The sequence below is a fragment of the Polistes canadensis genome, unplaced genomic scaffold, assembly GCF_001313835.1.
Source record: "Polistes canadensis isolate GaletaPanama2010 unplaced genomic scaffold, ASM131383v1 scaffold_210, whole genome shotgun sequence".
In the NCBI taxonomy this organism is placed as follows: Eukaryota; Metazoa; Arthropoda; class Insecta; order Hymenoptera; family Vespidae; genus Polistes; species Polistes canadensis.
The window spans coordinates 146032-167441 of record NW_014569757.1 but is presented as its reverse complement, the minus strand read 5'-3'; the positions used below and the strand labels follow the sequence as shown (position 1 = coordinate 167441).

Sequence of the window (21410 nt, the reverse complement as noted above, 5' to 3'; positions counted from 1 at the left end):
TAAATATATAAAAGAAAAATAATCGTATATAGTATAGAGTACGTCACTGACTTATAACGTGTCCAAAGAAAAGCTTATATTAATAAAATAAATTCATTGACAATCCTCTTCATAGATACTTTTCGAATCATTGACAAACTGTTTCGTAGATATTTTTCAATAACTTTTATTTTACGACGAATACCGCCAGAGAGTATCACTTTTACGGTTTGTTAATATTATGCGATAATATTTTGCGTTTACGTAACTAGTAAACTACGTTAAACTTCATGAAATACTGTCAGAATGTCATGATTCAATGAAAGACGTGATTTGTTTTTAAATGAAACTGAGTTTTATTATATCCTAGCATTTGTAAAGTGTACGAGATTAGATAAGACGATATACTCGGAAGTATTTACTTAATACTTTTATATGTTAAGAAAAAACAAATAAAAAAGAAACAACGAAAGAGGTTCTATATATAAAATGATGATATTTAATATATATATAAAAAAAATTAAAATATAATAAAAAGTAATAAATTTTTTTATTGCTTAGACATAATGGTTGTTAGCCCAGAGTTGCCACCTGTTCCAGCACCTTTAAAAAACATTCAACAATATTTAAAAGTAGCTACGACACATGATCAACGTGATTGCGTTGTCAGTTATTGGTGTGCGTATTGATTATTTTATTATGATTAATTGTTAAATATATATTAAAGCCTATATTATTAATTTTGTTTTAGGTCGCCTTTATGCTCTTCAAACTGGTTTGAAATTGTCAACCAAAACTAGTGAAGAAACAAGTTTTTTATTGAAATTAATGAATTGGTTGGAAACAACTAAAAAAGAATTACATGATAATGAAGCTATTACTAATGATGTTTGTGCGCAGGCACATTTAGAAAATTGGGCATTGAAGTTGTTTTTATATGCGGATCAAAATGATAGGGCTTCAAACTTTGGAAAAAGTATCATACAATCATTTTATACTGCAGGATTACTTTATGATGTTCTAATGGTGTTTGGAGAGCTTACAGATGAGGCGGCACAAAATAGAAAATATGCCAAATGGAAGGCTACTTATTTACACAATTGTATAAAGAATGGTGAAACTCCTGTACCAGGGCCATTACAAGATGAAGACGGTGAAGATAATTTAAATGAATTTTCAAATAAAGGTATACTAATGTATTTTAATATAAATACTGTACGTTAATTATATCATAATTTCTATTTCTATTACAGTATCTTCAATGATGAATATAATCAATTTTCCTAAAATTTCAGATAATTCTAATTCAAGTAATAATCTACCTGATAATGAAGACAATGCTTCAAATTTGGATGCTTCTGGTCCAACTAATGACAGCATATTTAATCCTACACCAGCTATATCAGAAAATGAAGGAAATGAAAAGAGTACAAGTAATATTCCAGATTTCAAATCAACTATAAAAGTAGCTGGTAAGACGACTTAATTGTATACTACAGTTATTAACGAATATTTAATGACAATATATCACTCTACGAATAATATATCCTATAGGTGGAATTGATTTATCTACGGAACAAATAACTAAAGCTCAAAAATATATTAAATGGGCTGGAAGTGCTTTAAATTATGATGATGTTCCTACTTCAGTTTTAAATCTTCTAAAGGCAGTACATCTGTTAACTACTGGACAAGATCCAGCATAAAATGTTCATTGCAAGTGCCTGATTATTCATTAGGTTCTATAATGTATAAATTTAAAATTTATTATTTTAGTATACGAATCTTCTCTACTTGCTTATTAATTTGACAACATATAAATTGCAATGTAGTGTTAAATAATAATTGTAGAAAGACTAAACAAACTGTCAACATAAATTGATTAAGAATATCTTTCTGAATAAATGTAATTAACGATTTCAATTGTTTAAATAAATAAATTGCATCACATTGCAGCTTTAAACGCATAATAGCATTATTTTGCAGTAAAATGATCAGGTATAAATATTGACTGGTATTATGTATAGAAAAATTTAATGTATTTATCGCGCATAGTTCTTTTTACTTTATATTAAAAGTTATTATTATTTAAAAGCATCTTACATTTGCATATGCTATAATTCTCCTGTATTCATGTTTTGGAAATATAAAATGCATAACCACAAACAGACAATTTTCTAAATATATTATATATTATATACACATTTTTTTCTATGAAGATTAGTATTAGCAGTGTTCTTTACATAATTGTAAATTTTTATTGCATATTGTGTAATGAACGATAGCAGATTATATTATATTATAATTACTTCTTTATCTATATTGCAGTTTCAGTCCTTTTATTTCCAAATTACTATATCATAAAATCTAAGCATATCGCGAGTGTCTATAAATAAATTTTAATATAAATTTTCTTATACGTTATATATAACCCAATGTAGTACATAGCATATGTTGTTAATTTGTTTCTTATTGTAAGTTCAACAAATACTTATAATTGTTTTCACGTAAAATTTAGTTCAAATTGTGTGCTGCAAATTTCATTACATCAACTAAATATAGATCATACAATATTCTTAATTTCATGTAATTATCATTTATCTACATTTCATATACATTTATATTTAAACATTTCTGTCTTGTTTTTCCTTAGCATTTTTATTCCTTTTTGCTTTCAAGTAAGATGTTTATACAGTACATGTACAATAAATTAAGACCTCAAAATTGGCCCCCATAATGATTAGCATGCTCCTTTTCATAAATATTTACATTGTACTTATCTAAGTTATATATTAGGAACAAATAAATCTACAAAGCATGTGATATAGGATATAAAAAATGAAATTAATTACTTTTGGTATCATTGGTATGAATTTTGTTGTTAAAACACTCTGTATATTTAAATTTTTATGTGATATATCATACAAATAGTAGTTTTATAAACACACAGGTAATTACAATTTATTTTTTTTTCTTTTTTGTAATAATGATCAGATTCCTTCCAAAATGTGTTTACAAAAAAATGTACTGTGATTAATTTTTTCTTAATTATAACTTTTTGATGGAACGTAATGTTGCTTATGACTCTACATATTTGTCGAATAAATTCGATACATATATATATTTTTTATTTTTATATATGTATATACTACTTAAAGTAGGCATATATATTTTAAATCGTGCACTTGATATATTTATGTAGAGTATAGCAGATTTATACGTTATTATGTACACACATTCAATTACGATATTAAAGGAGAACACATTTCTTTTCTGTGGCAGTTAATTGTGCTTAACTAATATTCATATTTTCATTGCTGGACGATGTAAATAAATAAATTATAGGTATATATCTAATTAATTTCTAATATAGAAGCATTCTAATGTCATGTAATAGATGGAACAAAATTTTACTTAACTTGTGTCTTAATTAACATATTTTGCAGACTTTGGTGAAATAGAGTTATTTAAACAAGCTCCTTGCGTTTTACGCTTATATTAACGTAAATATTTTTACGTTTAGGAGCATAAATTCGGATCCGCTAACACAAATCGTATATTGTGTTTTTAATGTACGTATGGTAATATTAATTAAAAAAAAAAAAAAAAGTTATGCTCTTATATCCGAAAAATTTCATTTACATACGAAGATGTATACGAGATATTACTCACTTTAAGTTGTCGGACGTATTCGAGTCTATACTAAAAAAAAAAAGAACGTAATATATTTTCGTAAATATTCTCTGTCGAAAATATTCTATCCTGTCCATCAAAACGGAAGGAATACTAGAAATAAACGTTCGACATCCCATCTATTTAGTTTTCTTTTTGTTCGCACACACACGTTCAGTGTAATAATTATTTTTAGTATTTTAAATTTTCTTTTCTCTCATCGACAAAATATTATTCTATCTTGATTTTAAATTTGCTTCCTTTGCAAAGTGTGTGAAAGAGATAGATTGAGTTCGCCAGATTCAATATTCAAATAAATAAATTCAGTCTTGTTTTCTAGTTTTATCATCTACTCCATTAGCTGCAACCGGTTGTGCATCTTCTCGTCGTAATTGCCAATCTATCACCAATCGACCCATCAGCATAAAAAAGAATACCTAAAAACAGAAAAAAAAATACAAATTAAAATAGAAACATTTATCTAATGGAAACACATAACTCATTTAATTACAACATTCACAATTATACATACCAAAGCTGGCGCAATTCTTTCAAATCTATCGTTTACCATATAGTGAGAATACACAGCCATTAGCATCAAAAACAGTAATATCGCATTCGATACATTTTTTATCTTGTCTAAAAAAGAATAGTATATTATAAATAATCATTAAACAAATTCTTATCAAAATATTACTTATTACATTAACTTTATTAAATTAATTTTTTATACATATATATGCATAAATAAAAATATTATTATTATTATATTTATATATACAATTTGGAATTATTGCCATGGCAAGACCGCAGATGATTTCGAGCGAGCCAACCACTCTTCTGTACCATTTGCTCGGAACTTTGAAATCCAACGTGGTAGATAATGGAAATACTTTAGCATATTTGACGTATTCTTTTCTCTGAAAAGAAACAACAGATGAATACATCTATAGAATATATATATATATATATATATATATACTTATCATGCATATACAGGGTGGAGCATTCAAATCGGAAAAATTTTGTTTTCATGAAACCATAAATAACAGATATTTAAATGTTCTAATTTAAATGTCTTACCCTGTAAATATATATATTAAATTATTATATGTTAAAAACACGAGATAATTTTGTTATGCATGTAATATTTCTCAATTAGTTTAATCCAGACTAATTTATTAATTTAATGATTGGGTTAAGTGAATAAATGGTAAATATCGAGAATTTGGCGAATGGCTATTTGGCATTGACTCAACTGAATGTTTCGGACAGCTGCTTTTGTAAGATAGTAACATATACATTAATGATTACGACGAGGATAGTCCAGCAGCAAAAATAGAAGCGAAAACACCTTGAATGCGAAAATTACATTGAGCAGCTTGGTGCTTCATTTAAAACGCTTATGTTATTGTCTTTGGATTAATAATATACATGTATTTAAATACTCATATATTTATCGACGATATATTATGTATGTATATATTTATAAAATAATAAGAAGGAATATGAACAATTTAGGAAATTATTTATATACATCACACACAAGGAAAATAATGAATAGTTATCTACTTTCCTCTAATACTATCGTAGAATATTTAAAAAATTTAAATGTCTTTATTAAAAGGCGCGTAATTTAAAAGACTTTTAAATGCGCTTGTTACTCCATCTTCACGGCGTATTACGAAACTAAAATATTAAATTTACGCTCGTCTATTGTCTTCGAGATAACTCGTAATGCATTATAAATTATACAAATAATTCTTTCAAACAAATAAAAGCAATAGATTTATTATTCGAAAATTGTTCTTTTTTTTAAATAAATATTTAAATAATTATATGTTAATGCTTTGCAAAACAAAATAATTTGTTTCATTAAATTTATTGCCAAACAGTATTTACTCGAGTTACTTCAAAATAAATGAAACAAAAACTAACATGTTACCACATTTAAAATGTAATATTTAAATTGGCTGTGCAATAAAAAAAAAGGAAAAATGTTTATTAGAAGAGAATAACATTTAGATATCTAATCGTTTTCTGTCAGAATTTAAAATATGTTTGAAATTGCATGCCCGCTATTTCGTAATTCGTAAGAGAAGATAAAAGGATGCGCAACTCTTTCCACGTTCAAAACGAGTAGCCAAGATCACGCATCACACAAACGAACGAATTAATGTACTACTAGCGACAGACGACATAGGTGATATAAAAATAGATATCAGCAAATTTCGATCCATCGTGTCGTTTTCGAGTGTAACACACGCGCTAGGTACACATGAAATCGATCCCGCCTACATTGTCAGACAATTCAGCGATAAACTGCGCACGCTTCCACGATTCTCGAGGAAGAGAACAAGAAAGGGAATAGAATAATCATGGATGACAAAACTTTAATATTTAATATTACGCAACGTTAGCAGCAATATTATAAATGAAAGTATAAATACAAAAACAACAAATAAGTAAATCAATAAATATAACGCATGTTATCCTTTTTTCTTTAATGGAAGTTTGAATGGAACCATCTCCATCCATTAATCATAGTCGTCAGGAATTATATAATAATATTAGAGCTTTTATATTATAACGATCATCACTAAACAAACAAAATATAAAAGGAAAGTTTAAACAGGGATTTGATTGACTTACTAAGGAACTTACCAAATCTTTATGTAGATCTTTGCTAATGTGGGACGTTAATTTCATTGTACCGACAAAAACGAAAAATATACCGAGTAACACGGACAAGGATTTCAATACTATCGATCCCATTTTTATTTATATTTTATGTATTTCTTTTATTATTATTATTATTATTATTTGAGAAATTATTTACTATCTTACGGCGGGATTAAATTTCAAATACAAAATAAAAAGGCTATTCAAGTATTAGGCGGGATGTAAAAAAGGAATCGATTAATAAAAACAAAAAAAATAGGAAAGAAAGAAAGAAAGAAAGAAAGAGGTTCCCCGATCGATCGTCGGTCACACCACCACCTTCTACTTTCGCGTCTATATTCTTTCTCCCTCTTTCTCTCTCTCTCTCTCTTCCTCTTCTTTCTCCTTGTTCACTTTGTAATACAGGTTTGCACTTATTAAAAAACTTCCTTTACGAGATAATACATTTTGAAAAAATGTTGGGGCTTTTGTTTTCGTTTACGCGAAGTTATGATTATCACGAGTGTTTAACCAACATTTCTCTTAAAAATAACCACAACGACAAAGACGACGACGACGAGAACGGCGACAGCGCAACGGACGCGCTCGCATTGACAACATCTATGTCTCCTTACCCTCTCCCTCTCCTATTGCAACCTCGCGACAGCGCATTTCACCGCGACGCTGCCGACACACCGACGCTATACGTCACATGACGTCATAGTCCGCCTTGTTTCGTAGAATACGCGCATTCATGACCGTCCTAAGTTAATCCCAACCTATTACGCAGTAGTATATGCACATATTACATAAATATTAACGAACCTTCCTTTTTCTTCTTTTTTTTTTTTATTTTTTTTTTATTTTTTTTTTTCATATATTATAAAAATTATAAATAAATCTTTTATATTTTATTTTCATTGCAACAGAGGATCATTAAATATGTGTTTTACAAGTGTGTAATCATTTAGAAAAATGTAAACAGGTCCACAAAAAATGTAATAAATGAATGCATTTCAAAGCTTTAATCTTTTAAATTACAATAAACATTAAGTAGTAGTATATAATTTTGTATTTACATTTTATTAGTTATAGATCGCTCCAATTATCAGACTATGCTTTATATTCTATCTAGTCCATTCTCATACAAGGATTAGATCCTTCTGAAATAAAATGTATAAACAATTGTGTAATTAAGAATAATTGTTTTGAATATGAATAAGAAAATTATAATTGTTTATAATAAATTACCGTATCTCACGTTCATACAACCCAGTAAATTTTAAAATTAATGCTATATCCAAGTATGCTTAATCAGGCGTATGCGGTGGTTCTTTACTAAAGTAAGGTGCAGTATCTTGCACTAATAAAGTATGACAAACATCACAGACTCTTGATGGTCTTTGCTTAGGACCACTATTCACAACGTGCGAAAGACAAGACTGACAAAATATATGGCCGCAATGACGACAGTGTATCTATATGAAATATACATTTATAGTTTTATTACTTTAATTATGTTTAATTATATATAACATTTATTAAAATATCATCGTATTTTCACCTTTTTCTTTGTAACTGTGAAAGTAACATGACACGTCGGACACTCGTCAACGTCTTCTTCGTGTTGCCATCTTACCTCACTTCCAGCTTGTCTAATTCTTTCTAATTGCACCTATGTTATTTAAAGTAACATGACATGATATTGACTTTACTATTAAGACCAAAATTCATTTTAATTTTATCTAGATATTTATTTGTATACCTGTAACGATTGAGACAATCGTACAAAATCTTTTTGAACTACTTCACTGTTATCCAATTCCTGCTGCAGACTCATAACTCTCTGTTTTAATTCAGTCATAGCTGATTCAGCTTTTTCCTTTTCCCTTGATACCTCTTGCAATCGTTTTTCTAATTGATCAAGTTTTTCTTCTCTCTCTGTAAATGACCGTTGCTCTCTTGCGTATTTGTCAAGCTGAAGCCTATACATTTTACATTACTGATTAAACTATGATATCCTATTTCATAATAATGAACATTTTTCACAAGCATCTATAGAATTATTTTGAGAAAATATACTTACTTAAATTCACTTATGTCATTTTTTAACATCGAAACTTGTTGTTCTTTAGCAGCACTTTCTCGCATCATTTCTTCTCTGAGAAGATTGACTTCCGATCTTAATGTTTTTTCATTTTCTTCTGCAACCTCCTGAGCAACCCTAGCCATTATCAAGTCTTCATGAGTTTTTAATAAACTCAAATGTAGATCCTCTACGTTGTTTGGCATATTAATGCTTTCACTTTGTAATTGATGAGAATGTTTACTATGTTTTCCCATAAGATTCTCATTTTGTTTCTGCAGCCTAGAAGGATTTAACTGAATTCTCAATAAAATGTTTTTGGTGGTTGGAACACATTATAGTGTAGGCATTTATTTATTAGCCTCAAATGTATCAAAATATATTTTAAGATTGAGAAGAATAAGTTTAATATTGAAAATAATCTTACGCATGAAGATGTTTTTGAACTTCCTCCCGTTCTCGAGTTAATCTAGACAGCTCCTCTGTAATGGTTCGTTGAATATGTTCAAAACTTTTCTTTGTCTCTGATAGCGTTTTATGAGCTGTTTGCGAGATGTCTGCAAGCTCAGCTACTTTGATTTTATGCTCCTCCTTTTTTTCATTCCATTTTAGTTCCATTTCATTGCGAAATTCTACCTCTTTTGCTAAATCTTCTTTTTGTACATTTAACATTCTTTCTGAATCAATTAATTGTTTTTCTAAATCTTTGACATTTTCTTGAACTTTAACAAGTTGCGCCTCATAATTACGGCACATGTCGCAGGCCTCTTGAGAGTTTCCAGATTCCTGTTGTTTCTTTTGCAGCTGTCCTTCCTTAAACTTTTGTAATTCATCATCCGTTGTTCTTAATTTTTCTTTCAAAGCCTTTATTTCATGTTCAAGCGGTACTACCAGTGATCTTAACACTTCTGCATCCTCCTGTGCCTATAGTATATTAAAATTTCATAGTATTAATCAATTATTAGTAAATGAAAAGTATTACGAAGATGACGATAATATAATTTAAAATAAACAAGTTCCCTAATACAGTTCCTATACTGTACTAGAAAATGAGATAAAAATTTTTCGAATGCGCTTACTTACGGATTTACCTTGCGCATGCTTTCCTCAAGATTATCTGGGCCCAAGGATAAAGCATCCGCCCCTAGTTGAGATGCAACCTTACGAGCTAATGTTTTAACAGTTGACAATGATATTTGGGGCCCATCCAATTGTGGTTCACGCGGTAATTGTGATTTTAACATTACATTTTCTTCTTGTAACTTAACAATTGATGACTTTAATTTAGATATTTCTGTATCCTGTCGTTTACGCACACAGGATGACTCTTCAACAGTTTCATTAATAACTTGTTGCAACGATGCTATTTCTTCTTGTGCTTTCCGCCTTTCAATGGAAATATCATTTTGTAATTTTAAATCTGAAATAACTAATTGGCTTTTGGCTTCATCCAATTCATTTTTTAATTTTCCATTTTCATCTTGCAAACGTACATTATCCTCCAATCTTCTCTTTAATTCTTCTGTAAATATATTCGTGTCGGTATACTTAAGTATCTTTTAAAATTACAAAAACATTTTTATCTTGACCATTGATTGTTATCTAACTATTCTGCGTGTAAATTATTTCTAAACGTACCTTCCTTTTGAAGAAATAATTCTTTCATTTTAGCTCTTTGCATATTAAATTCTTCCCTCATTTTATTATTTTCTGCTTCCAAACGAGTAATCTTTTTTTCTACAGTTTCTGAATTATAGTAAATAAAATTTTAATGAAGAAAACATATATTGTATAGCCTATAACACTTAAAAAAGAAAAACAAAGAAAAAAAAAAAAGAAAGAATAACTTCGTTAAAGTTATCATACGATCGTTAATTCGATCAAAAGTTTCGTATATGAGAGAACTTTACTGTTATTGCGATTCAATGTTATCAGAAAAAATATATACATACCAATTATAAGGGTTTAAATTATTAAGTTTAAACATACCTTCTTCGTCTGTCTTTGCTACTACATGACTCTCCTGCGAATGATTCTCCATGGTGTAATAATTTATCAGAGACGCATGTAATTTTCTTTCAATATAATTCTACTACAATTTATGCGATATATAGGAGCGTATATCACAGTTACCTATCCATGAACTTTTTAATTTAAACATGGTATGTACGTTGATCAGACCGGATAAACTATAATAGAACATTGATATTTTACCTTCTTACTATGACATCAATGTAAACCAACGTATGAAAATACCCGGATTAAAAGATCCGTTATGTAGCACTACTTAATCGTACAGAATAGTTAAGAATCTTTTTTAACGACATTTGTAAACTAGACTTCGTCCCGTTAAAATACGTACTATTAGATTTGCTCTATGATAACTATCCTCTTATATCGAGCGTCGCGCATTTGACGATGACGACGATGATTTTGTCATAAAATTGCAGTAACGCGCATGTCACGACACTAACGCCCTCACCGCCTACGTAAAATGCTTGAATTTGTCACGAATCGATTTAAAACGCGCCAATTGGTAAACGATTTAAATTAGTCAATATCTGATTGGTGCATTTCGAATCGATTAATAATAAGCATCCTGTGAATCTTTTCTTACAACAAATTGTTGATATATATACATTGTTTTCTACTTTTTAGTATAATTATTACAATAAATTAAGTATATGTAATGTTTATAAATAGTTTTATGTAAATTTACAAGTTTGGATGAAATGAATAAATAAATAAATGTACGTTTAAAGGTACGTGTATATGTACGTTTATTAAAATATTATTTCGTTATTGATATGTATAACTTTGAGATACGTATAGTTAAAATATTTACGTACATTTTGCAAAATGACGTGACAGGAAATAAATCTCTTATTTACTTTTTTATTATTGTTGTTCCTCACTCAATGTAATCTTACCTTCTGCCTCATAGTAATTCATATGATTGGGAGTAGATCTAATAAGTCGTGATAAGTGAATTTCTTTTAAAACTGTTTTACCAAACAATGTATCTTTGTATTCCTACAATTAAAAAACATAAGTTTTTGTTACTTTTTTAATAATATAATTTCAATCAAATCAACATTTGTTCTTACATTTATAATTTGCGTGCCATCAAATAATTTGTACATATCTCTGACTATTGTGAAATTTTTATTGTTTCTTCTGTACGATATATTCATAAATGTAGCATGTAATTTAACATCCTTGGTTCTTTTTGGCATTAATTCTGTAAAATAATATTTTCTAATTCTTGTTTTGATTTATTATATATATTTAACAAATATAAACTACATGTAATATAAATTCACTTACTCTTTTCTGCAAAATAGTCTACAATTCGATTAGATAATTCTTGCAATGCATCATTTTCTGTAAATACTATTCCGTAAAGAATTTTAACAGCACTTGGATCATCATTCATGCAATCAACACCTTTTATTTCTATGGTAAATAAGCCATGCTTTTCAATGAAAGGTCTGAAAAAAAAAGGTTTTTTTAATTCTTTTTGCCCGTTAATTAAATTGTCTACAACAAATAAAAAAAAATATAATATTTATCATACTCAATAACATGTTGTTTGCAATCCATTAACGTTTGTACTGCTTGCTTTATTTCTCCTTCATCTAGTAAAGTAAGCATTCCTAAAGTAAGATGCAATATATATGGTTTCTGAAAAAGAATTTCTTCAATGCCTGTAGCAATTCCCCCATATTTTTGAATGACATTACTTTTAAACAAATTGAAATTTTCAATAATCCCCTCAACAGTTAATGGTATAGACAGGAAATGTGTGTATCTTATATTTTTCCTAGATGCTTCTACAATTATATCAATTCGATTTCGAGCTGATAATATGTCTTTACGATCTGATCCTATTATAACTATAAATTAGAAAATATAAATATATTATGAATTAAAATAATTATTTTTCATTTAAATAAAATAACCTTCGATAACATGTAAAATCAATAAGTAATTATAATTATTCTACCTATATTTCCATTTTGTCCTATTTTGGGAACTTCTATTCTTGTTTTAGTTTCAATTTCTATTTTTTGACGTACATTATTTTTGAAACCAACAATATATGGAAAAAATTGTCTGATACATGAAATTATTGTAATTTATTTTTTAACATATTTCATTCAGATTTATAATTCGATACTTTGTTAATAGTTAAATTTATTATAAGTATAATGCTTACTTGTGAATATAAAATGAATGCTTTAATGTTTCTTTTCCATGAGGTACTATTTTAATATCTGAATTAGAAAACTTTTCATCCATGTGATCTACCTGATCTTTCTCTATGTATGTAGCCATATTATTACTTATCCAAACTTTACTTTTATAAAATCTGTAACATGTTCTGTCTATTTATTATTAGCTCTGATTTTAATACATTTAACATAATTATATTTCTTATTAAATATACAATTAATTTTGTATTATGAAGATTCATTGTTATCGTGTAAACTATTGATAATACCTATTTACTATTTTACTTGGCAAGATATAAGATCATTTTTAAAAATAATTTCACATATATAAAATTATATTATACCTGATAATTAAACTAAAAAATCTTATTTACACTTTTTTTTCTAATTAATTCTATTAATTAGATAATTAAACTTTGAATCTTATTTGCACATTCTTTTCTCAAATTATTTTTTAAACTTATTGGAAAAAGATTAACTTATACTGCCATTTTGTCATTATCTTTTATGACAGTGGTGAGCAACTAGTGGCCTGCGGGCCACATGCAGCCCATACTTATACCTGCATAGTCCAGTGAGATGGGAAGCAACAATTCCCAGTATTTGATATCGCAGAGCCTTGTATGACGCATGTTTTTTGTTGTTAAATATGTGTTGACGATTAAGTTTAAGTAGTGGGGGAACAGATGGATTCATAGTGGCGACCGTGCGGTCTGCGATGGAGGAGAAGTTACCCATCTCTGATTGATAAAACGTAATACAATGATGATTTCATCATAAAACTATAGTAAGGCGCAAGTCACAACAGTAGCGCCGTCATCGAGAATATCATTCCTACAAAAAAGATTCGAATTTGTCAAAAGTCTTCTTAAAACTCGTTAATTATTAACAATTATAAATGATAGTAATTACCTGATTAGTGCATTTCTAATCGATCATTGTCAGTGGAGATTTCTTGTCCAATTTTAATTAACTGTTGCTATAAATACATTGTTTTCTATTTTTTGTTTAATATTATACTAATTCTAGCATATCCGATGGTTGTAAGATGATTCTATAAACTTTTTTTTGTATGACTGAATAGCTTTATATAAATGTGCAAGTTTAAAATACATGAATAAATAAATAAATTAATTTGTTTACATTTGCTAGAATATTATTTATTATAATTAAACATATTTACATGTATAATATAAAATTTACTTTTTTATAATTGTTGTCTCTCACCCCAATGTAATTTTAGCTGTTGCTTGATAAAAGTTCTTCTCAGTAGCTGTTTTACGTTGAGACAAATGAATTTCTTTTAAATCTGTTTTACCAAAGAATTTATCTTTATATTCCTGTAATATAAAAAGAATATAAATTTATGTAACGTTCGGAATTATGGAATTTTAATCAAACATTTATTCTCTTACTTTCATAATTTTCGTGGCATCAAATAATTGGTTAATATTTTTATCCGCTACTACATTGTTTTCATCCTTTCTGTACGATATATTCATAAACGTAGCATGTAGTTTAACATCCTTGGTTCTTTTTGGCATTAATTCTGTAAAATAATATTTTCTAATTCTTGTTTCGATTTATTATATATATTTAACAAATATAAACTACATGTAATATAAATTCACTTACCCTTTTCTGCAAAATAGTCTACAATTCGATTAGATAATTCTTGCAATGCATCATTTTCTGTAAATACTATTCCGTAAAGAACTTTAACAGCACTTGGATCATCATTCATGCAATCAACACCTTTTATTTCAATGGTAAATAAGCCATGCTTTTCAATGAAAGGGCTAAAAAAAAAGATTTTTTTATTTCTGTCTACCCGTTAATTAAATTGTTTACAACAAATAAAAAAAATATAATATTTATCATACTCAATAACATGTTGTTTGCAATCCATTAACGTTTGTACTGCTTGCTTTCTTTCTCCCTCATCTAGTAAAGTAAGCATTCCCAAAGTAAGATGCAATTTACTTGCTTTCTGGAAAAGAATTTCTTCAATGCCAGTAGCAATTCCCCCATATTTTTGAATGACATTACTTTTAAACGAATTAAAATTTTCAGTAATCCCTTGAACATTTAATGGTATAGACAGAAAATGCGTGGAAGTTAATTTTTTCCTAGACACTTCTACGATTAAATCAATTCGACGCCGAGCTGATAAAATGCCTCTATGATCTGATCCGATTATAACTATAAATAGAAAAATGTATAAACATATTATTTTATTAAATTAAATAATCACTTATAGTAATATTATATGTTAAATAATTATAAATTATAATAAACTCACCTATATCTCCATCTTGTTCTGGCTTAGGAACTTGTATACTCGTTTTGGTTTCAATTTCTATTCTCTTACGTACTGCATTCTTGGAACCAACAATGAATGAAAAAAATGGTCTAAAGCATAAAATTGTTATTATTGTTTATTTCTTAATATATTTTGTTGAGTTTTATATTGTTATACTTTTTTGAAAAGAAAACTTTTAACTATAAATATGATACTTACTTTGGAACATGGAACGAAATCTTGAATTTTGTTTCTCCATGAGGTACTATTTCAGAATTAAGATCAAAAGATTCTTCATCTGTATAATCTGCCTGATAATCTTCTTCTATATATGAATCCATATTGCTTTTATTTATCCAAGCTTCACTTTCAAAAAATCTATAACACCTTCCATCTACCCATATTAGTTCTGGTTTTAATACATCCATTATTAAGTATTAAGTAAGAATTATTCAATTCACTTTCTATTATGACAGCTCACTTTTATGATATAACCTAAAGATAATGCGTAATATTTTAATTAATAAAATAAGATTATGTTTTAAAATAATTTCTTATGTCAGTAAATCGTACCTGATAATTGTGATTTTTTTTCCATAATTACTTTCAAAATTAATTTAAAAAATAATTAATTTTATTGTTACTTAGTAATTGTGTGTGTGTGTTTTATATAATAATAATAATTATTTAATACATAAATAAGTTTCTTATTTTTTTTTTGCTAGGTTTCCTTTACGTGGGTTTATGCAGTACCTTGGGAGTATTTTTCATCTTTTTACCTGCAATTATCATGATAAGTAAATTAAATGACTTAATTAAGTGAAGATTAAAACATAAATAAAAATATAGAAACAAGTGACACATAAATAAGAATATATAAATATCAATAAATATATAATTTTGTTTTATATATTTATATATAAGAATGTGTGTATAATACCTATACGTATGTGCCATATATGTTTGACATTAATGAATTCATACATTGTACATTGATTATACTCATAGCAGATGTGCGTAAGGTTGAATACAGCAGCGCTATCTCGAATGAAGTAGCTGAGTTTCAGTTGTTCTGCTTACACATTAAAAGTAGTGTTATGTACGTTAGTATTGGTAATATAAGAGTATAGTGTATAGTGAACATCAGGTGGAGTCGAGAAACTGTACATACAATTAACATAGTTTTCCTTAATACATTCCAACTACAGTAAAAAGTGTTATATCGTAAAAGTGTAGCCGAAGTATCAAAGAAGCCCCGTCAAAGTTACTGCATCACGAATCGGTAAGCTTTACTGTCATTAGGCTTCTTCCGATATTCGTTATATATTTATGATTTAATAATTTCTTTTTTACCTTACATACCGTATTATACTATTTTATAATAAATTCGAAAGTTACCGCAATTATTGTGATTTTCATGATTTTAAGAAACATTTGTTTGAATGTTATTTTCTGTATATTTTACAAAGTCACAGATAACTTTAATAAGAATATTTTCTTAACGTGTTTTTCACTTTATTTTAATAGATACAATTGATTTAAGTTTCTATTTTTGTTTAATATTTATTATCATATAAAACTTCAACTCATTTAATATATATTTTGGCAAAGGCAGGGGCTAACGATGTTTGCTAAGAAAAAGAAGAAACCACAAATATCTACACCAACAAACTTTGAACATAGAGTACATACAGGATTTGATAAGCGAGAGGGTAAATTTGTCGGATTACCATTACAGTGGGCTTCAATAGTGGGCAATAATCAGATCCTTAAATCAACCAATCGACCATTACCGCTAGTAGATCCAAGTGAAATCACACCTACAGAGATTCTCGATTTAAAAACTATAGTGCGAGGACATAATGACCCTAGAGTTAAAGTATTAATAAATGATAAGACTACGGAGAATGGATTACCCAAGACCAGTACAGTTGCAAGATCAAATTCGCTTCGTTCTTCAAGTCCGCCACGACTTAGGAGAGATTATAGGTAAACGTATACTTTTCCTATTCTATCAATGTATTATATTATTACTAGCATTTTGTTTTGTTTTATAGGCATAATACTAATCTTCCACCCTCTGTACCCGAAGGACAAGAAGTACCCTCAAATACTAGTCAAATACAAGGATTTACAAACTTTGGCAAACCACATAGTTACCTTGAAAAAATGCGACAAAATTCGCCAAGTGTTACATCTGGATTAAATCCTAACATTCAAAATATGATTCCAAATCTTCAAAATTTAAATCCCAATATGCAGTCTTCACCAAATTTAACTCATACTGGACAAAATGCTCCTAATTTATCTCTTAATTTTCAAAATTTAAGTCCAATTGTTAATTCACAAAGCTCCACATCAAATCCAACTACTCCGCAAGTTCCAGAGTCTGAGTTTCACAGATTAAATTCGCAAATGACAATTGCATCGAATCAATATAATGGCAATCTTCAGGTAAATTATTTTTAAGAAATAAAAATTTGTATTGAGCAAATTATAGCTGATATAATCTGACTAAAAATATATTTTAGATTCCAATGAATGAAGTATCTACAAGAGATCATCAAGTTGCTCAGAATATGTTACTACAAAAATTGCAACCAAAAATATCGCCAGTTGGATCAATAGCTTCACAACGACCTCTGAGTCAACTAAGTTCTCATAATATTAATAAATATCCTCAAAATTATAATATGGGTGAAAATTCAACTGTGATGCAACCCCACTTGAAAAAACCAATGGAAACATCGCAGTCAATGCATAACTTATCAAAGTCAAATGTTCCTTCGACAGTTGCTGGAACTGCTCCAACTCCGGATCAAAATCAAAATATGAAAAACGCTTTATCATCAGGTAATTTAACAGTTGGCTCAAGTTCGAATAGTTCCAATAAGCAGACTGCTGAACAACGTTTAACTCATGAACAATTTCGAGCAGCTTTACAAATGGTGGTAAGTAAACAAGAATCTAAATCTTATTTATATAAATTTATAATTTTTCTATAGAACTTGACAAAATCGTAGGTGAGTCGAGGTGATCCTCGAGAAAATTTAGAAAGTTTTTTGAAGATTGGAGAGGGTAGTACAGGAACTGTGTGTATAGCAACAGATAAAAGTACAAATCGTCAAGTTGCAGTTAAAAAGATGGACTTGAGGAAACAGCAAAGGCGAGAATTGCTTTTTAATGAAGTTGTTATCATGAGGGATTATCATCATCCTAATATAGTTGAGATGTATGATAGTTTCTTAGTGGATGATGAACTTTGGGTAGTGATGGAATATTTAGAAGGTGGCGCATTAACGGATATTGTAACACATTCGCGCATGGATGAGAGTCAAATTGCGACGGTGTGTTCGCAATGTCTTAAACCACTAGCGTATCTACATTCACAAGGAGTTATTCATAGAGATATTAAGTCTGATTCAATATTACTTACGGCAGATGGAAGAGTTAAATTATCTGATTTTGGTTTCTGTGCTCAAGTCTCCCAAGAATTACCAAAGAGAAAATCTCTGGTTGGAACCCCGTATTGGATGAGTCCTGAAGTTATTTCAAGGTATATTATATCTATTATATTATTTTTGTAGATACATTAGAAAATTGTAATTGTAACTTTGGTATCATGTTTTATAGATTGCCATATGGACCCGAAGTAGATATTTGGTCATTAGGGATAATGATCATTGAAATGGTCGATGGTGAGCCACCATTTTTTAACGAACCTCCTTTACAAGCCATGAGACGTATAAGAGATATGCCACCTCCAAAATTGAAAAATTCTCATAAAGCAAGTATTGCATTCCTATAAAATATAACTTACTGTTTATTTTATAATTTAAAAAAATATATACAATAATTGTAGGTAAGCCCACGTCTTCAAGGATTCCTTGAAAGAATGCTTGTTCGTGACCCAGCTCAAAGAGCAACGGCAGCTGAATTGTTACAACATCCATTTCTTAGGCAAGCTCAAAGTCCAAGTATTTTGATTCCATTAATGAGAGGTGCAAGACATACAAATTGTTGATAGGTGAGATGATATTATCATGATTTTATTAACTTTTTCATTAATGACTGCAATAATAGACACTAAAGTGGAAGAATGTAAAATATACCTGATGTATGCAGTCATTATTGTATTGTAGATCATGTAAAATTGGAATAATGTTTAAACAATTTATTCTAAGAAGTTTAAACATTCCAGTTAATTCTGAGACGACCCTGATGGAACCCTGTGTATACAGTCATAATTATATTGTAGATCGTGTAAAGTTTAATAATGTTTAGACAATTTATCCTAAGAAGTTTGAACATTCCAATTAATTCTGAGCTTATACATATTATTTATATAAAAATATATGAACTGTTTGCCAATAATATTAATGTTATAAAAACAGAATGTTTCTAAAAGCCATGTAATTAATTGTTCTCGAAACAGTTTCTAAATAGTTACTGAACAATTTACGAACTTGTATATATCATTTTGTTCATACACGTAATTGATGATAATATTGGACAAATCGACAAGATATTTATTTATATCTACTCCATGTAGAATAAATAAAAAAAGTGCCTTGACTATAGAAAGATATTCAAAACATTGATATTTGATGATTCACTGCCATAATATATTTTCTTAAAATAATTTATATACACGAATTGAAAGAATACTTTAACTGACTTATTGAATTAAGTTTTGCAGTTAAATATATCATATTAACTTTCAAAATAAAAAAAATGTATATTTCTATATAAAGTATTAGTGGCGGTGGATGTGTAAATTTAAAAGAAAATAGCAATTGCTTATCTGTCGTTTTATGTTTTAATAATATAATTAATATTTCACCAAGTATCACACAATGTCCAATAAGTTACTAATTAAATATAATTTAAAGAATTATGTATACAACACAGATTATTTAGTCTATTGACAAATTGTTGATAAGAATAATGTGCCACGTATGCTTTTTTATTTTAAGAATTGCTAAATTTTTATAAATTTGTATTACAAAAAATTAATGTGTTGGAAGATTTTAACATATGCTTTTTAATACTTTTGTATTTTTAATAATTATTCTTACTACAAAGCAAATTTTCCAAATAACAAATACATATAACATGAGATGGTATTGTTAATATTTCATGTATTTATTATTGAATTTTTAACAATTTATACGTGTTAATTAGTAATCAAAAATATAACGAAATATTTATTAAAATCTGAAAAAAATCAAACGTAGTTGAACGTGAAATTTGTAAAAATTTATTTGCAATATAATGGCAGCAGAAATTCACGTTCAAATAAATTATAAAGAAATGTTTCTAATATTGTTTCTATGAAATATTAGTAGATACAATTATTTCTGATGTCACGGGATATTATATTCTTTGAAAATCATATATTGCCAATTTGGTAATAGAAAACAATTAGTATTATGATTTTAAAATGGCACACAAATTATTGTTTGCACAAATGTGTCTGAAACGTTATTAATATTTGAAGTTTGAAAAAATAATTTTGATAAGATCTATATTATAATGAAATATTTTTAATTTAATTTGTTTTATATACACGTATATTTATCATAATTTATATTGTAGTAGATTATTGTAGCGTAATACAATATGCTATTTTATCCAATATTTTTATAAAATTCCAACATTCTAACAGAACATTCCTAAATTATAACGACGGTATAAAATAGCTATGACTTACTTTTGTAGATTATTTTTTTTATTGGTATTCAACGATAAAAGATAATGAAGAATCAATAAATATATAGAAATTCAAATATTAATTCGGAAGAGAGAGATTTCAGAAAAAATATGCCTTAAAATTATTTAAGAAAAAATCTTCACGTTTACAAAATATTTTTGGAAGATATACAGGTTGAATATAAAGAAAATGTAATACTCGCATTTTTAATGAATATTTTATATGTATGTTAAGTTGTACAATATTATCTTGCATTCGTCGACATAAAAAGATCAATGTCAAAGTTATGTATGGTATATCATAAAAATACATATGTATGGATATTGAGAAGATCGATAGCAAGCATTATTTATAATGTAAAATACAATTTATTTAGAAATGATTAAAAAGTCAAAAGTATTTTTTAATCAAATCTTTACGTTAGTTTAAGCAACTAAACTTATTGGGATTACTTAGCCTAATAAAAATTACCTTTTAATTTGTATAGTTATATAATAATACATTATCAATTAATAATTAATTTAAGTAAACAAATTGTCGTTTACATTATGCAGACAATCGTTACTTGTTGTTTTGTTGTCAACTTTTCTTTTTAATATATCGAAATAAATTAACAATAAATATACATAGGTTGCAATGAAGAATGTATAAGAATAATGAAATTACATTCTAGCATTATATATTCATATATACAGAAAATGTAATGAATTAACCAAAAGTATCAATTTTGTTTTTCAATTTTCAATGGGATGCTCCTTTTTT

The 21410-nt window shown here is 27.8% G+C and overlaps 6 protein-coding genes across 12 annotated transcripts; 2 read left to right on the top strand and 4 right to left on the bottom strand.

The window, feature by feature from the left end:
• The first annotated feature begins 185 nt into the window (after positions 1-185).
• LOC106790005 (vacuolar protein sorting-associated protein VTA1 homolog) lies at positions 186-1942 on the top strand. 2 transcript variants are annotated; one of them, XM_014754626.1, is made up of 5 exons: positions 186-207; positions 541-657; positions 731-1165; positions 1275-1451; positions 1534-1942. In XM_014754626.1, the coding sequence occupies exons 2-5, from the start codon at positions 546-548 to the stop codon at positions 1683-1685; spliced, it is 876 nt and encodes a 291-aa protein (XP_014610112.1). In that variant the 5' UTR covers positions 186-207; positions 541-545; the 3' UTR covers positions 1686-1942. The 2 variants fall into 2 exon arrangements, with proteins under 2 accessions (XP_014610112.1, XP_014610111.1); XM_014754625.1 differs by lacking the exon at positions 186-207 and adding an exon at positions 242-454.
• Positions 1943-2150: 208 nt separating this feature from the next.
• On the bottom strand, positions 2151-7016 carry LOC106790006 (transmembrane protein 35). Its single transcript, XM_014754627.1, has 4 exons — positions 6316-7016; positions 4433-4571; positions 4184-4290; positions 2151-4088 (listed from the first exon to the last, which is right to left on the bottom strand). The coding sequence occupies exons 1-4, from the start codon at positions 6424-6426 to the stop codon at positions 3975-3977; spliced, it is 471 nt and encodes a 156-aa protein (XP_014610113.1). The 5' UTR covers positions 6427-7016; the 3' UTR covers positions 2151-3974.
• A 306-nt stretch (positions 7017-7322) lies between these two features.
• On the bottom strand, positions 7323-10835 carry LOC106790003 (rab GTPase-binding effector protein 1). The gene is made up of 10 exons (XM_014754623.1): positions 10613-10835; positions 10388-10542; positions 10037-10144; positions 9490-9920; positions 8826-9322; positions 8399-8680; positions 8078-8297; positions 7877-7987; positions 7564-7790; positions 7323-7475 (listed from the first exon to the last, which is right to left on the bottom strand). Exons 2-9 carry the CDS (start codon positions 10437-10439, stop codon positions 7623-7625), a joined length of 1869 nt encoding a protein of 622 aa, XP_014610109.1. The 5' UTR covers positions 10440-10542; positions 10613-10835; the 3' UTR covers positions 7323-7475; positions 7564-7622.
• A 316-nt stretch (positions 10836-11151) lies between these two features.
• Positions 11152-13700, bottom strand: LOC106790018 (activating signal cointegrator 1 complex subunit 1-like). 5 transcript variants are annotated; one of them, XM_014754653.1, is made up of 9 exons: positions 13546-13700; positions 13196-13467; positions 12618-12770; positions 12405-12514; positions 12142-12294; positions 11976-12054; positions 11726-11889; positions 11506-11639; positions 11152-11431 (listed from the first exon to the last, which is right to left on the bottom strand). In XM_014754653.1, exons 2-9 carry the CDS (start codon positions 13369-13371, stop codon positions 11297-11299), a joined length of 1104 nt encoding a protein of 367 aa, XP_014610139.1. In that variant the 5' UTR covers positions 13372-13467; positions 13546-13700; the 3' UTR covers positions 11152-11296. The 5 variants fall into 5 exon arrangements, with proteins under 5 accessions (XP_014610139.1, XP_014610140.1, XP_014610138.1 ...); XM_014754654.1 differs by having other exon boundaries at positions 11976-12036; XM_014754652.1 differs by having other exon boundaries at positions 11976-12294; positions 13546-13699.
• A 71-nt stretch (positions 13701-13771) lies between these two features.
• On the bottom strand, positions 13772-15980 carry LOC106790020 (activating signal cointegrator 1 complex subunit 1-like). Its single transcript, XM_014754657.1, has 8 exons — positions 15876-15980; positions 15509-15714; positions 15155-15430; positions 14936-15045; positions 14517-14835; positions 14269-14432; positions 14049-14182; positions 13772-13973 (listed from the first exon to the last, which is right to left on the bottom strand). Exons 3-8 carry the CDS (start codon positions 15361-15363, stop codon positions 13857-13859), a joined length of 1053 nt encoding a protein of 350 aa, XP_014610143.1. The 5' UTR covers positions 15364-15430; positions 15509-15714; positions 15876-15980; the 3' UTR covers positions 13772-13856.
• Positions 15981-16005: 25 nt separating this feature from the next.
• On the top strand, positions 16006-19907 carry LOC106790017 (serine/threonine-protein kinase PAK mbt). 2 transcript variants are annotated; one of them, XM_014754650.1, is made up of 8 exons: positions 16006-16217; positions 16547-16924; positions 16993-17389; positions 17467-17886; positions 17959-18491; positions 18569-18722; positions 18798-18962; positions 19137-19628. In XM_014754650.1, the coding sequence occupies exons 2-7, from the start codon at positions 16560-16562 to the stop codon at positions 18957-18959; spliced, it is 2031 nt and encodes a 676-aa protein (XP_014610136.1). In that variant the 5' UTR covers positions 16006-16217; positions 16547-16559; the 3' UTR covers positions 18960-18962; positions 19137-19628. The 2 variants fall into 2 exon arrangements, with proteins under 2 accessions (XP_014610136.1, XP_014610137.1); XM_014754651.1 differs by having other exon boundaries at positions 16027-16217; positions 16551-16924; positions 19137-19907.
• The last annotated feature ends 1503 nt before the right edge of the window (positions 19908-21410 follow it).